We start from the raw sequence: 16,434 nt of genomic DNA, 5'->3' as shown, positions 1-16,434 counted from the left end.
GTCCCGCAGATTCAGCGGAAATTCAGTGGTGGGTACACCGAAGCCACAGGACAGGCGGACCTCCTGCAGACATGCCGCTGAATCCGCGGGACTGAAGGACCTCCTGCAGGCAAGTCATCGAATCTGCGGCACTGGGGACCTCCCACAGGCACGCTGCTGAAGCCGCTGGACCTGGGACCTCCCGCAGGCAAGCCACCAAGGGACTTGGGGCGGCAAAAAAGCTAGAGCAGCCCCTGGCACTGAGGCACTGTGTGTACACCCAACAGTACAGTCAGGTGGCGAGAGCAGTGAGCGCTGGGGGAATTTGGGCAGCCGCTGAGGATGTCAGTAGGACCCAAATGGTGGATTCAGGCTCCTAAAGCAGCAAGAGGCACCCAGGTCCCTGGGGGATCCGAGCCTCTTCAGGGAAGTCTTGTGACTCCTGCGAGGGTGATGGGGCTAAGCAGCTGGGTTCCCACGGATGCGTGGGGCCTGGCCATGGCCCGGCTTTCCAAGAGGCATCCCAGCTGCACGCCAGCAGTCTGCTCAGCGTCTGGGGGGGGAGACTTAGCTCATTCATTTTCCATGCTTAGCCTTGAACTTTGCACACCCAGCTCCTTATCTGCACAAATGGAGAAAAGCATCCAGACTCCCTGTCCTGCTCCCCTCCCTTTGTACAAGCCCCAGGCTGTCAGATACAGGGGCGACTCCAGGCACCAGCACACCAAGCATGTGCTTGGGGCGGCAAGCCATGGGGGGCGCTCTGCCAGACACCGCGAGGGTGGTAGGCAGGCTGCCCTCGGTGGCTTGCCTGCGGAGGGTCCGCTGGTCCCGAGGCTTCGGCGGACCAACTGCAGGCTGCCAACAAATTCGCGGAACCGAGGACCTCCCACAGGCAAGCCGCCGAAGGCAGCCTGCCTGCCTGCCGTGCTTGGGGCGGCAAAATGCCTAGAGCCACCCCAGTCAGATAACATTGCTCTGAAATGTCAAGGCCTCCCCATCGCAGAACTGCTCTCACAGGTGCTTTGAGGACAGGGCACCAGTCCCAGTCAGCCTGCTGGGCTCTCGCTTTCTCCTTCCAAGTGCCCCGAGCTGCCTCCCTAAGTAAACATGCCGAGCGTCTCTCAGGAGCCTTGGCACGGGGCCGGGTGCGAACACAGCAGAGCAAGGGCCAGGAATGCGCATTCTCACTGACGTTTGAACTGGGGAGACAGACAGTCAGTGCCTGTTCCCCCTGTGCTGGTCCTGGCCATGGCCCGCACACTAAGGGGCAAACTCCTGGGTAGCCCTTGGCTACCAAGACAGTGGCAAAACCTCTGACACCTAAAGGTGGGGCATGGGGGCAGCCCACTCTACAGGATGCTGCCCCTGGGCTCTCCCACACCCTCACCACAAGTTGTCCTTGTTACAATGGAACAGTGAGACAGACCTGAGGCGAGGGAGGGGCTGAGTCCCCTGACGTGTCTCATGCCCTGGGGTGCAGCTACTTTCTATCCCTCCCAGACCTAGTCCCAGTGCTGGGCTAGCTCGCCCGCCCAGGGAGGACAAGTAGCCTGCTGTGCCAGTGCCAGCTTCCGGGCTTCACCGCGCTCCTGTCTCTCTCTCCACTGCACCAGTTTGAAGATGAAATTCTGGACATCTGCCTTCAGCTGCTGGATACAAACCCCAAATTCCTTCGAGACCAGAACCGAGACTGCTCCCGCCGCAATAACCCCGTTTACATTGGCCGGGTTGTGAGCGCCATGGTGAGTCTGGGAAACTTTCGGAGTAGCCAACAGGCAGCTTTTTATCTGCTGGCTGGTCTGCCCACCCAGTGGCCATTCCACTCACTCATCTCCAGATCCCATGTGTGTCGCCTGTATTCCCTGAGCTGCCCCTGGTTAGCCAGCCAGCTACAGCCCCGCGTATTATGGGCACCATTAGACCGTGGTGACATTGACCGCTCAGCCCAGCTGACCCGGCTGTGCTCTGTCTCATTCTGTATATGGGGGATACCCAGGCACCCCAGCAAGTTTTCACACCATCCGCACGATTGAATCACACTCACCCCACAGCAGTGGCTCTGCTCCACTCCGGGAGTTGTGGGGGTCACAGAGCCACTCGGGTTTGGGGACCTGTCAAACATGGGTCTGGGCCAGACTACCCTTCCCCAGTGGCCTTGCCCCCAACTGGAGTTCTGCCAACGGTACACACTGTGCAATTGCATAATGCGAATACGGCTGGGGGCGATCATTGCCGTGGTAATGGTGAATGGCCAGGGCTGCAGACAGCCAGTGTTAGAGGCAGGTTGATTTCCCGTTTAAGAGGGTGATTGTCTGCAGCTGCCTAGGCTTTCCGAGAGGTCCCCAGGGGAGGGGGAGGAGGCAGAGAGCAGAAAAGGAGAATTAAGGTGAGTGACCACAGTGGCTCTGTCTTCCTCTCATGTATAAAATCTCCACCCATCTGTCAATCCATCCATTCACTCTTCTACCTCCATCTATCCCTAAACCTATCCATCCGCCCTTCACTGGTCTGGTCTGTTCATCCACCAGCGCACACGTCTGTCCACCACTCCTCCGGTTATGAATCCGTTTCTCCACTGATCTCTGCGTTCAGTCCAAACTCACACCCACAGCTTCCCTTCTGACTGCTCTTTCCATGCCCTCTGCTCACCAGGAATCTCATCTGTTCTGTTGCAGGTGAATTGCAATGATGATCAAGGGGTGCTTGCAGGGCGCTGGGACGATAAGTACGAGGACGGGGTGAGCCCCATGTCCTGGATAGGGAGCGTGGACATTCTCCGGAGGTGGAGGAAGTACGGATGCCAGCCAGTCCGATATGGCCAGTGCTGGGTCTTTGCGGCAGTGGCATGTACAGGTGAGGAGACTAGCTGACAGCTGCAGACGATTCCCACTTCCTCCCAGGACTGGATCATTCAGATTCCCACTCGCTCCTCATGTTCCAGGGCTCACAATGACCCAGCTGACAGTGCTGTGAGGCCGGAATAACTTTGCTGAGGTCCGTGGCATTAGACAAGGGAAACCAGACTTGTCAGCAGGGAAGTGTCACCTCCAGGCTGATTTCCTACCAGTTACACTCTCTGTTAGTCTAAATTAAAAACACCTTGGTTTTTCAGTTACTTCTCTCTCGTGTCCCCCCAGCATGCAGCCCCTCCCCGCAACAGGGCACAGCATCATGTACTACATGAATGACAAAGAATAGTTTAAAATAATGTAATTAATCCACACAGACCATTGAGAAACACTATGTGAATGATTGATAGAAAATTCATTGGCCTTCCCTGCACACACAGGGACAAAGTCTCATGTCACTACAGTCTAACTCAAAGGTAACTTCACCAATGTGAGTTGAGTCAAACTGGTGCAAATCAGAACAGAATATGGCCTTAAATTTTTCAAGACACACATATACATGCACACACTTATTTTTCTTGGGGACAAAGTGCATGAGGGTTTGGCCTTGTTCTCCTGGGTACAGAAACAGGAGGAAGAAAATAGCTAAAATATATGTGGACTTCTCAAGCTGGCCCACGCCTACCGGTGGCCTTCAAAACTTTAGAACTGCCCGTATATTGCGAAGGGTGCCCCACGTATTGTAAGCAGCAGCTACGAGATTAAATAAACTGGTTGGATGTTAAATTCTACCTGTTCATGGAATCCCTTGAAAGCATTTCCCCAGCCTCTTTTGGCCCTGTTTCTAGTGAAGTATCAGAGCTTGACAGACTGTCAGTGTCACTGAACATCCCTTCCATCATTGTTGCCTCCCCTGGAGCACGTATGAAATTTTGGCCAAAAGAAATTTTTTTTTTAACAAAAATGTGAGTTGCTATGGCCACAACTCCTGTCTGTGACATGGTCTCTCTGGGCTTCCACACAGCAGCCTGGGCACCTGGTAGGACAACACTTCCCTGCATTGCAGAGGGGTTGTGAGGCTCAGGGACTGGACGGCACTTGGAGAGCCTGGGATGGAGAGAGATTCAAGGGATTCCAATAGCCAGTCACCAAATGCACCAGGCTTCACCTCTCTCCTTCTCACTCCCTCCCCAGTCTTGAGATGTTTGGGAATTCCCACCCGAGTGGTGACCAATTATAACTCCGCCCATGATACCAACAGCAACTTGGTCATCGACCGTTACCTAGATGAAATGGGAAACCTGCAGAAGACATCCAAAGACATGATATGGTGAGTAGCGTCCACAGCAAGGGATTCTGTGCTTCTGGGTGAAATGGCCATCATAATAGCCCAGGCTACACAAATACTGCTCCGTACGGCATGCCAGGAGCTGGGCTATTCAGGAATGCAGGCCGCGTTCTCCACTCAGTTACAGGCAGATCTCATGCAGGGTTGAGACCCCCTGTAAGATCAGTAATGGCACTTGGCAATGTCCACCTCAGCAAGCATTGAGCAAGGGGCAGAGGACAGGGCTTAAGTGTCCCTAGCAGACAGCGCTGGAAAGCTGTGACTCTCTAGGACAGGCTGCTGGACACCTCCTGCATCAGGGATGAAGACGACATGAACTTTCAACTCTCTCTCCCCTCTCTTTGCTCTTCTTACAGGAATTACCATTGCTGGGTGGAGTCCTGGATGACCCGGCCAGACCTTTCCCCTGGCTGTGATGGATGGCAGGCTTTGGATCCAACTCCTCAGGAGAAGAGTGAAGGTAAGGAGATGCTATAGGCAGTGGGCCTGATGCCTGCCTGCGAAAGCAATCAGCCACACCTGTTTCTGTCCATAGCCCTCACCTCAGGACTCTTTTTTTCTCTAAGACAGAAAAATAGGACACTAGCCCTGCTCCCAGCCTAGGTTGCGCGGCCCCCTGGTTTCCGGCAGCGTCATGGACAGGACTTTCCCCAGGCTTGGCAGGGGTTCACGGGGCTTGCTTGCCCTCTCACTGTCTTCTGCTGCAGCCCTGGGAGAGCGTCCCCCTGCCGTCTCCTGGCCCTTGTTTCTATTCCCCCGGCTGGGAACCATCAAAGCCACTCACTCAATGCTGCACAGCTGGGTCGGATGATTCCCAGCACTTGCCTGCCGGGCTCTTTTCCAGAACAGAGCTGGCCGCTCCCCAGCCCTCCCAGCTTTTAAAGGGCAGGCTGCCCTGTTACAGAGGCCAATTACTGAGTGCTCACTTCAGTCCAGTCCAGATGGTGTATGGCACGCGCCCACCATATCCAAGATCCTGACTGGCATGGCTCACTCAGCTCATTCTCATGTGTGCTGACCGTGCTCGCTAAACACAGAAGACAATGCAGAGTCCTTTCTCCCCAGGGGCATACTGCTGCGGGCCAGCTCCAGTCAAAGCCATCAAGGAAGGTGAACTGAGGCTGAAATACGACATCCCGTTTGTCTTTGCGGAGGTCAATGCAGATGTGGTTTATTGGGTGCTGCAGAAGGATGGCTCCAGAAAGAAGACCATCCACTCTTCTACCGTAGGAAGGAACATGAGCACGAAAAGCGTGGGCAAAGATACCAGAGAAGACATTACCCACAACTACAAGTATCCCGAGGGTATGTGCTGCTTGTTGGAGGATGTCCTGCAGGACAGGTGCCAACTGGTGTTCATTTCTTCTGCCGATTTGTGGGCAGGAATCATGCTAGTTCCCACTGAGCTCATAGAATCAGAGCGAGATAGGACTGGAAGGGACCTCAATAGGTAATGATGAAATAGAGGCAGAAAGGAAGGGCAAAGCACGATGCAGCTTGGGAAGGTCTGGTCTCTGCCCAGTGAGAGAAAACCCAAGTGCTGGGGGATAAAATGGGGGGAACTCAGGATTGGACAAGAATAATCTAATTAATAAAGCATCTGATTGGTCAAGCTGCAGTGGTCTCATTGAGGACGGTTATGGGGAGAAGGGCAAAGGCAGCTGGGACTCCTGTGCCAGCTTCTTGTTGACCTACCTGGTAACAATGATCTTTTCATGCACTGCAGGATCAGATGAAGAAAGGGAAGTCTTTGCAAAAGCAGAACTCCAGAAAAGTTACCTGACTGAGGAGGAGAAGGGCGTGAGCATCAAGATCAAGGTGTCCGAGGGCATGAACAATGGCTGCGATTTTGACGTCTACGCCGTCATCAGCAACAACACCGAGACAGAACGGCTGTGCAGGCTCATGTTCTGTGCCCGAACTGCCAGTTACAATGGCGTTGTGGGCCCTGAGTGTGGGTTGAAGGATCTTCTGAATGTCATTCTCCTACCCCATGCAGGTAAGAGACTGACTTTGGGAATGATACTGGAAATAAAGCAGGGAGAATGGAGCAGAGAAAATTCTCTACTTCCTGGACCAGACCCTTAGCTGATGGCAACCAGCCAAGCTCTTTTAAACCCAGTAGCACAGCAGTGATTTGTACCAGCTGACCACGCGGCTCGCTTTAGCTGTCCACCCCTCACTGTATGTATTGCAAAGCGCAGCACAGCTCAGCATCCTGTGTGTATCCTACGGTCGGATCCGAGACAACAGGGGAGATTGCAGACAAACGTTGTAGAGTGTTTTCTCCATTGTGGTAGAACTGGCATTTTGCCGAGCTCATTCCCAAACAGTATTTTGTACTGTGGCGAGGGCAGTGTCTGTATGGTACAGAGGGGCTGACTTTGAAATCAGTGCACAGAATGGTGCATGTCGACCTTGGAATTTAGCTGCTCAGCACCAGGGCATCTAAGAACCTTGGAAGACTTAATGTTTGTTTTTTCAATGAAGATCTAATTATTTAAATCCTTGTTAGTCCCCCTGCCCAGCTCTTTGGGTTTTCCATTGATCAGTATTCTGGGAAAGCCAAGTCAAATGAGTGAGTTTTGTACTTTGACCTGAAGGTGGCAAGACTGGTCATTCCCATGTGTCCTGGGAAGGCCAGGACTGTCCAGTGGCAGGCCAGATGCCAAGGAAGCTTTGCCCTCATGCTCACCTATCTTCTTCTTGTGGCTGGCAGTGCCATTGTCTCAGCAGAGCTTAGCGCTGATGGGCAGTGTAGGGTAGAAATGCTATCTGCGAATACACTGCCAGGAAGAAGCTAGCCAATAGCATGACAGCTGTATCATCCCTTTTCTAGGACATCATAGGCCAGAAGAACCTCACAGCCAGATCTAACCTGGATATCATCCCAGCCGCTAAGTTTATAATGCAAATTGGATTTGTGGGTGCAAATCAAGCAGGCATCACGTTGCATGGACAAAATCCAATAATCTAGAGGGCACCCACAAATTCCATCTGTTTATGCAAATTCTGGTTTTAGCTTGTTCAAAGTTGGAGCCGGTTTTTGACAATTTGACCCAACAAATTGTCGTTATTGACTGCTGAGACTCAAATCAACACAGATTAACACAACCCGCATTCCAGACCGGCACTTTGCATTGAATTGCTAAATGAGCTGTGAGCTGAGGACAGATTTTCATTCTGAACTTCAGTTTCCTGGCCACAGCCGTGTGCAAGTCTACTGTTGTTATTTTACTTAATTCAATTGTATAACAAGCCACCTGGGTCATCAGTTCACACAAACTATGGGCTGGCGCAGCACAAGAATTCAGTATTTGTGTTTATTCTCGGGCAATAATAAAGGTGCCAAACATATCTTGGAGGCAAACTACCAAGATAAATAGCACCTAAGGCTGTTATTTCCTCTGGGTCGGCTCCCAGCTGAGACACGTAGGTGATGTTTATCCTGGTAGGTAGCTGCCAAGCTGCATTAGCCAGTTTCACTATTGCACAGAGAGGGTTTGAAATGGCTGTGCGGCACTAAACCGCAGGCTGCCTCTACGTGCAGGCCCCCATGCAGGCAGGTGGTTATTTGATAGCTCTGGCTCTCTGGGCTTCTGCTTCGTGGCCAATGCAGCTTTCAGTGTTTTTCTGCTTATTTATTTATTGTTGTGGATTTGTAATCTTTGATGAAAGGATAAAGAACATTGTTCAGGTAGCGGGGCCGGAAATGGATTTGGAAATGGGCCAAAGCAGCGTCTGTCTGACTCTCTCCAAACGAGTTGGGCTTATCCGCATTGATCTCTCTTTCTAGGTCTTTATATCGCACTCATCTGTCCCCTCGCAGAAGAGGTTTCTCTCTCAGTATTTCTGCATTCTATTTTCTCTCTGATTAATACATTTTTATTTTGAAAATTCTGACTCAAGCTGCTCCACTCATTGGTATAACCAGGCAACAGGGGTTCCTAAACCCATTTACAAATGCATGAAGTGTTAAAGCCAGGTGTTATGGCTCCCAGACCCACGTTTGGCTGCCCAGTCTTTACGGCTCCCAAACCCATGTTCGGCTGCCCAATCCAAACCTGGGTTTTACAGCCCTGGACACATGCTCAGCTGCTAGATCTGAGATTACAGAGCCAGATCCTTGAAAACTGGATCAAGTGGCCAGAGAGCCACTTTAGGCCATAGCTAGGTCTCTAGGTCAGCCCGGACAGGCCCGGGGACCTGGATGGTGGCCAGCCTGAGTTGTGCACGAGTGTGAGGCAGCCTTCCTGCACCTGCAGGTCCAGAAAAAGCCCATGCCAGATGGGCGCATCCTGCCTGAAAAACTAACTAGGAACAAGATTTGCTTCAAGAGGAAAGCACTGAGTCTGTGTGAGATCAGAGTTCGCTGCACTCTCGGCGGTTAGAGAGAGGCTGAGACCACTGCCTATCATGATGACCAGTTGCCTGGTACTCCTGCTTTCATCTGTAGCCATCTGGCTCCTCTTGCCGTATACTGAGATGGTCGGTTCTCTGGGGCAGGATCCTGCCTTTTGTTCTGTTTCTGAACAGCTCCTGGCACAGTGGGGTCCTGGCCCAGGACAGAGGCTCCTGTGTGCTACGATAATACAAACAAATAATAACAACATCCCTATACAGCGCCACTGTGGCGGCGTCGTGACCTCTTAGCTCTCCTCTGGAGAGTTGCTCAAAGCCTAATATTTCAGGGGTGCCAAGTCCCTCTCCTAGGGTTGCCAGGAGCCTAGTTTTTGACCAGAACACCCAGTCGAAAAGAGACCCTGGCGGCTCTGGTCAGCGGCCGCTAAAAGTCAGGTTGGCCCCAGGCAGACTGGGGTGCAGAAGGTTTAGGGTGTGGGCTCTGGGTGGTGCTCACCTCATGCACCTCCCGGGAAGCAGCAACATGTCCCTGTGTCTTCTAGGCAAAGGGAGGCTCTGTGCACTGCCCCTAAGCACCAGCTCCGCCCCCGCAGCTCCCATTGGCCGTGGTTCTGAACCAATGGGAGCTGAGGAACTGGTGCCTGGGCTCCACACCCTCCTCCTGGCTCCAACCCCACAGCTCCCATTGGCTGTGGTTCCAGGCCAATGGGAGCTGTGGAGCCAGCACTTGGGGGAAGCATGCAGAGCCTCCCTGGCCGCCCTTGCACCTAGGAGTCTCAGGGATATGTTACTGCTTCCCAGGAGGTGCCTGAGGTAAGCGCCGCCTGGAGCCCACACCCCCTCCCACGCCCTTTCCTTTGCCCCAGCCCGGAGCCCCCTCCTGCAGCTGAACCCCTCATTTCTGGCCCTACTCTGGAACCTGCACACCCAGCCCAAAGCCCATACCCCCTCCCACACCCCAACCCCCAGCTTGGCTGCCCGGAGCCCGCACGCCAAACCCCCAGTCCCTTGACCCAGCCTGGTGAAAATGCACAAGTGAGCAAGGGCGGGACAGAGTGAGCAATGGAGGGAGGGGGGATGGAGAGAGAGGGGTGAAGCCTCAGAGAAGAGGCAGGGATGGGGCAGGATGGGGTAAGGGTGTTTGGTTTTCTGCAAATAGAAAGTTGGCAACCTAGACCCTCCCCAGCTCCCCAAGTCAGCGGGCAGGATCAGCAGCTCTGAATCGCCTTGGGGACCATGTGGGGGCGAGCACTGCTTTCCTATAGCCACATGGGCTAACTTCCATTAACATGGAGTCAGTGGGAAAACAGACCTCAGCCTCTGTATTTAGTCAGTCTAGGTCTTTGCTGTTTACTAACAGGCGAGCGGTTCGCTTCATCTGCCCCTTGGAAGGGCGTAACATTTCCAGTCCTTGGTGATCATTTCGCCTGCCTGTCCAGTTGCTACGGTCTGGGTTCCCAGCACTCCGTTCAGAATCCTGCTTGGTTTTTCTAATCCGTTACCATTACTGCCAGTGAAGTTAAAAGAGTTTGGGGGAGTTGTATGATTTTTTTAAACCAGCTGGTTTCTCTTATGTTGGTATCACTTATCTACACTAGGACTTTTGCCTGTTTTAAAAACCCAACACCCTCAGGTATTATTATATCAGCAAAAGGGTTTAGTTTAGAACTGGCCTAAGAAACAATCACGAGCTGAGTCCAGCCCTACAGGATATTCGGAGAATCTTTTGGATTTGTTTTGTGTTGAACTGCTGAGGAACAGAAAAATCCATTATTTGCCCAGCTCTGGCTGTGAGGGAATCTCCAGGGCAAGGCCTACTCTACGCTAGAAAATGTTTTCTGTTATAGTTGCACCAGCAAACCCTCTGAGTGCAGACACAGCTTAAACCAGCACAAAAGTGATTTTGCCAGTTCCCCAAGTGAAATCATCTGTATTGCTGGGGATTTCACAACCTTTCTAGATAGGACAGGTTAAACACCAGAATAGACTTATAGCTAGAAAATTTCTCCTGGCATCTTAAGCTCTGGAATAGTCTACCAAGGGAGGCTGTGGAATCCCCATCACTGGTGGTTTTTAAGAACTGGTGAGACAAACACCTGACAGGGATGGTCTAAGTTTACTTAATCCTGCCTCCGTGTGGGGCCTGGAGAAGAGGACGTCTTGAGGTCCCTTCCAGGCCTATGTTTCTATGATTCTATGGTGTAAATTGGGGGTAACTGCACCTAGGTCAAAGAGTTACTCTATAGTTTTACAGCAGGGTGAGATCAGAATCAGTCCCTACGGTGATGTAGCTACCTCTGGAGTGGAACACAGCAGCTGTTGAACGTCACACAACAATGCTACCCAGTGGTAAAGGGCAGGACGTCAAGACCTGAAGCATCCATCTGTAAGCGTGCAGTGAGTCCAGCAGGAAGCCTTTACTCAAGCTGGCATTTAGCCAAGATAGGTGGTGCTCACTCCCCGACTCTGACAAGAAATGCAAGAAGTTCTTTAAAGGTGACAGCTTGTCAAGACCTCAGTTTTATATCTGGTCTAAATTCCATCAAAGGATAGATGCCTTTTAGATTAAACAAGCTAATTGCAGGAAGGTTAGCATAAGGTTTCTCCTTTAAAAGGTTTCTGCTCTATCTAAAATGCTAAACTAACCCAGCTCAGTAGAGGACAGAGCACGCTGTATCAACATGCATTTGGATTTCCCTTTCCTCACAGGGCATGTTTGCTGAACCTCTTATCCTTTTTCTCTTGTGTTCCTCTGCTCGCCTTCACTGAGTGTAGAAAAGATCAGCTAGAGGTCTGTAACCTGGAAAGTGCTTTGGAATCCTTCTGGACGAAAGACTCCGTTGATGAGAAATTTGCTATTTCACAACAGACACTGATGTCTGAGCTGACTTACAGGTCACCGGTGTCGGCCAGAGTAGACAGGCCTAGAGGATCGTTGCTAGTCATGCACAGAATCCAGCTCTCCTGAGCACCAGTGCTCCGCTTTCCCCAATACTCCATGCTGCGTCCTGCCACCCAGTGCCCTGTGGGGACCGGGGTTCCCCGGATGTCAGGGTTTTGCAACTTCTCTCCAGTTCCCAGTGTTGCTGCTGGAGCTGCCGTCTCCGCAGAGCAAAGGGGCCTGGCAGCCCGGCGTTCCCAAAGCCTGCCCCCGTGAGCGTGAGGGGGCAGCTCCGCAGGGCTGTTTCTTGTTGGAGCAGTTGGCCCAGAGCACTGCTGTGTCGCTGCGGTTACACCGCCCTCCCTTGCCCTGACAGTGTCTGTCTGTGACATTAATCTGCAAAGCTCCATGTTGTGTCAGTGAAACCCAAAGGGACGAGTGGCGACTCATGACCAGGCCGCCCTCCCATCAGCACTCTCGCTGGGGGAGCCCCAAATTCAGATACCATTCAGCAGCTCCCTGCTATCGCACAGCTCTGTCACTGAGCAGCCCCATCAGCTCACCCTCCGAGGGGCCCACAACCTGCCCCAACACCACAGGGAAACGGTGCATTTGCTTGCAGCTTTATCGGGCTTGCCAAAAGCAGCCCACAGACCCAGAACTGGGTCAGAACCAGCGGGGCTCACAGGCCCTACACACCTCTGCCTATGGCCTTCCAGAGACTATGGATTTGTCTGGAAAATGCCAGCAGTGCAGGGGTTAAGAACAGCTGAATGTGAATCCCTGTTTAGTTGTGGAAGTTATGCATGACGATTAGAGTCACAAACCAGGCCTGTATCTCATCAGATAACACAGGACTCATTCCTGTTTGCAGTCACTTCCACGGTGCCCCTACACTGAAAGCATCCCACACCCAAGATCTGGGGGCCCTGGCTGCTGGCATAGCCAGCTGTAGCTTGCTCTTCTGCATGGTTCTTGAAGCAGACACCTCAGCATCATCCCTTGCTATACCAGTGCTACTCCTGCCTGCTCCTGGCTTCCCAAGGCCAGCTGCCCTGGGCACAACCCCTTTGGATTTCCAGTTCCTCTCCTCAGACTTCCCGCCTCGGTATTGCCATCAGACTTTGCCACTGTCATCCTAGCTTGTCTCCGGGCCCAATCCCAACCCTGGAAAACCAGACATTCCACCTCACTCAGAGCCAGGGTGGGGGGAGGCTCCTCCCCCTGACGTGGGTCTGTGGCATCTGCTTATGCCAGACCTGAAATCACCCCCTTTTCTCTGTCATTTCCATCCCTGCTTACTGACTGCAACAGCTGCAGGGAAACAGCTGGGCCCAGACTAGGTGATGGCCCAGCCTCCGGCTCAGTGATCCTTGGGCACCAGGAAGCCAGAGGGAGTTGAGTTTTTGGGGGGACAGCTAATCCGGAGCTTTTTCACCTTTCTCTCCAGAAAAGACTGTGCCCCTGCGTATTCTGTATGAGAAGTATGGTAGCTGCCTGACCCAAGACAACATGATCAAGCTGGTGGCCCTCCTGTTTGAATACCAGACCGGAGATATCATCCTTGGGGTCCGAGACATCTACGTAAAGAACCCGGATATTAAGATTAGGGTAAGGGCTTCAGCACGTTTCTGTCCTGGCACTGCTGAGCACGTGTCCGGTCCCTGCTCAGCTTCGCAGATGTGGAGGGGACTGGGACATTCTCAGCCCAGTATCCTTGGTGTTAGCCAGACAGCAATAATGGAAGAGATGCAGCTTGCAGCATACGCTCCTCCCCCAATGCCTGGTATTGAACTGACATCCCTGCAATCAGACAGGGAAACCAGCCTTGCTCTGCTGCTGTCCTGGGAGAGCGCATGCCTCTGGCAGTCCAGTCCTGGCACCTGTGTTCCAGTGCACACGGGAGTTCGATGCAGTGCCAAGTCAGAACTGAAAAGCATCAGCATCTCCCTGGGCCCCAATCCTGAGACCGAACTGCCAGGCACTTCCCACAGCTCCCCACACCCAGTGTGGCCCGTTTCACCTCACTCAGCACTGGAAAGGAGGGGGAAACCCAGCAGCCTCCCGCTCTCCCACAGGACCCTCTGAGGGGCTATTGGCTGAGCAGCTCACAAACAATGCAAGGGGGCTTGAGCCCGCAGAGGGGACGCTGCAACATTGCTGAGCAATTCAGGTACGGCCCCATGGTGTGGGAGGAGGTCAGGTGCCAGCTGTGAGGGCAGAGAGGTGAGACCAGTGCTGAGGGCAGGCGGGGAGCAGGCTGGCGTGGGCAGCGCTGTGAGGAGTTTGCAGCAGGTAGGTTATAGCGGCTGTCAGACAGGCAGGGTGCATTTGCCACAGCTCTTGGTGACTCACACACGCAGCCAGTAAGCGCAGAGCCAAGCTAAGCCATGGGGCCAGGAACCGCAGTAACCGGCTTTGTCTCACTAGAATCAATGAAGCAGCTAATGCAGACACGGCCTGCCCTGAGTGGTGCTGTTTAATGGCTTCCCTCTGGGCGAGGGGTGGGTGTGTCTGGAACATTATACACCCAGTCAACATGAACCAGGGCAATGGATGGGAGCGTATGCACGTGCACACACACACATGCGCACACACACACACATACTCACACACACGTATGCACACACACGTACATGCACATGCGTGCACACACAGTATACACACACACACACACACAGAGTACACATGCACACACACACATATTCTCTCTCTAATGGCAAAAGGGACTTCACTGAGGATCCAACTGATTTCTTTGAAAAACAGGTTTTAGGGGAACCAGTGCAGAAGCGGAAGCTGGTGGCAGAGCTCACCCTGACTAATCCCCTCTCGACCCCTCTGAGTGGCTGCGTGTTCACCCTGGAGGGGGCTGGTCTGACCGAAGGACAGAAGACCCAGGAGCTGTAGGTGTTTTCTACTCCCACTATGGGGTTGGGCTGCTGTGGGAGGGCAGGGGCCAAGGGACTTTCGAGACTCAGCAAGAACTTTGCACAGGGAAGGCGCTTGCCCCACCCCAGCCCCACCTCAGCCAGAGGGCTGCCGTGGGGCATGCAACAGGGATGTGAACTCTGTGAGAGATTGCAGCTGCTCCTGCCCCAGTGACAGTCACTGAAGGGACCAGCGAAGGAGGGCTGGCGGGGGAAGCTCAGAGCATCCCCAGACCAGCTACCCCCAGCAGGAGTTGCTGCAGGAAACAGTGGAGGAGCCGTAGCGAACTGTCTGGGGGCATTTGGCTGCAAGCATCCTGCGAGTCGATTTGCTGCAGTTCACTGAGGACGCTCAGTTTCATCTCCGATATTAAAGGGAAAACTCTTCCCCACCCCCCAAACAGTTTGTTTTGCTGCTCCCCAAGGATCTCCCCCTCAGGCCTGTCCAGTGTCCCCGGGGCTCTAAAGGAGATGGACTCCCGACAGGGCCATGCATGGGTCTGGCGAGGGTACTTGCTAGTGACCGAGTTACGCTGGCGGGTGGTGCTGGGGTTTGCTAATTTTCCCTCTGCCCCCCGCAGCGCCAGCCCCGTTGAGCCGGGGCAGGAGGCGAAGGTCAGGGTGGACTTGGCTCCCCAGCTGTCCGGCCTGCACAAACTCGTGGTGAATTTCGAGAGTGACAAGCTGAAGGGAGTGAAGGGCTATCGCAATGTGATCGTCGCCCCACTGCCAAAGTGAAGCCGCCTGACCCGTTCTCACCTGGCCTGCCGATGCCAACATGAGCCTCCTCTCAAGAACTAACGACGATTCCTACAGAGACCAGAGACCTCGCCCTGCGCAGCCAGTCCCAGACGCCAGGCACCTCCGCCATTCGCTGGGTTCGAAAGGACTTCACTGAACTGAGCTGCCAGCCATTGACCAGAAAAGCTCCTGCCAGAGGTGCCTGGTGCAGCCACCACACCCCGTGCGTCAGACACTTCACCAGTTGGCCACGGTCAGACAGCGAGGAGAAAATCAGTCCAAGCTGACACAGAAAGCGGCAGGGAGGGGAGGTGCCAAGGGAGAGAATGGTTCTGGGAAGAGGGAACCCCAGTTCCAGGTAGGATGACCAGACAGCAAACAGGGGTGGCTCTGTTTTTTACTGCCCCAAACATGGCAGTCAGGCAGCCTTCAGGGGCGTTTCTATGAGATGTCCGCCGGTCACACGGATTTGGTGGCAGCTCTGTGGGTGATCTGCCGGTCCCGCACGGTCGTACCTGCCACCGAATTGCCACCGAAACCATGGGACTGGCAGACTTCCCTCAGAAACGTCACTGAAGGCCGCCTGACTGCTGCCCTCAGAGCCACCGGCACGCCACTCCCTGCAGCTTGCCACCCCAGGCACGTGCTTGCTGCTCTGGTGCCTGGAGCCACCCCTGACAGCAAGTATGAAAAATCGGGATGGGGGTGGGAGGATAATAGGAGTCTACATAAGAAAAAGACCCAAAAATTGGGACGGTCCCTATAAAATCAGGACAGCTGGTCACCCGAGTCCCAGGCCTCCTCAAACACATTTGATGGAGCTCTCAGCAGCATTACCAAATGCCCCCTCAGCTGAGCAGGATGAGTCCAGATTGAATCATAGAACCATAGAATCTCAGGGTTGGAAGGGACCTCAGGAGGGATCTAGTCCAATCCCCTGCTCAAAGCAGGACCAATCCCCAACTAAATCATCCCAGCCAGGGCTTTGTCAAGCCAGGCCTTAAAAACCACTAAGGAAGGAGATTCCACCAATTCCCTAGGTAACCATTCCAGTACTTCACCACCCTCCTAGAGAAAAAGTTTTTCCTAATATCCAACCTAAACCTCCCCCACTGCAACTTGAGACCATTGCTCCTTGTTCTGTCATCTGTTACCACTGAGAACAGTCTGGATCCATCTTCTTTGGAACCCCCTTTCAGGTAGTTGAAAGCAGCTATCAAATCCCCCCTCATTCTTCTCTTCTGCAGACTAAACAAACCCAGTTCCCTCAGCCTCTCCTCATAAGTCATGTGCTTCAGCCCCCTAATCATTTTTGTTGCCCTGCCCTGCCCTGGAGAGGATATG

At 53.4% G+C, this 16,434-nt stretch overlaps 1 protein-coding gene across 1 annotated transcript in view; it reads left to right on the top strand.

Annotated features, from left to right (window-relative positions):
- TGM2 (transglutaminase 2) overlaps nucleotides 1-15,733 on the top strand; it is a 39,060-nt gene extending 23,327 nt beyond the window's left edge. Inside the window, exons 5-13 of the mRNA XM_030533432.1 lie at nucleotides 1,596-1,724; nucleotides 2,658-2,835; nucleotides 4,026-4,161; nucleotides 4,536-4,639; nucleotides 5,245-5,484; nucleotides 5,906-6,178; nucleotides 12,873-13,033; nucleotides 14,189-14,325; nucleotides 14,931-15,733. Coding sequence (XP_030389292.1) covers nucleotides 1,596-1,724; nucleotides 2,658-2,835; nucleotides 4,026-4,161; nucleotides 4,536-4,639; nucleotides 5,245-5,484; nucleotides 5,906-6,178; nucleotides 12,873-13,033; nucleotides 14,189-14,325; nucleotides 14,931-15,087 — 1,515 coding nt within the window. The 3' untranslated portion in view covers nucleotides 15,088-15,733. The remainder of the gene's footprint in view (nucleotides 1-1,595; nucleotides 1,725-2,657; nucleotides 2,836-4,025; nucleotides 4,162-4,535; nucleotides 4,640-5,244; nucleotides 5,485-5,905; nucleotides 6,179-12,872; nucleotides 13,034-14,188; nucleotides 14,326-14,930) is intronic.
- The last annotated feature ends 701 nt before the right edge of the window (nucleotides 15,734-16,434 follow it).

This window comes from Gopherus evgoodei, chromosome 14, assembly GCF_007399415.2.
Source record: "Gopherus evgoodei ecotype Sinaloan lineage chromosome 14, rGopEvg1_v1.p, whole genome shotgun sequence".
In the NCBI taxonomy this organism is placed as follows: Eukaryota; Metazoa; Chordata; order Testudines; family Testudinidae; genus Gopherus; species Gopherus evgoodei.
The sequence above is the reverse complement of the archived record's forward strand: the minus strand, read 5'-3'. Positions and strand labels throughout refer to the sequence as shown.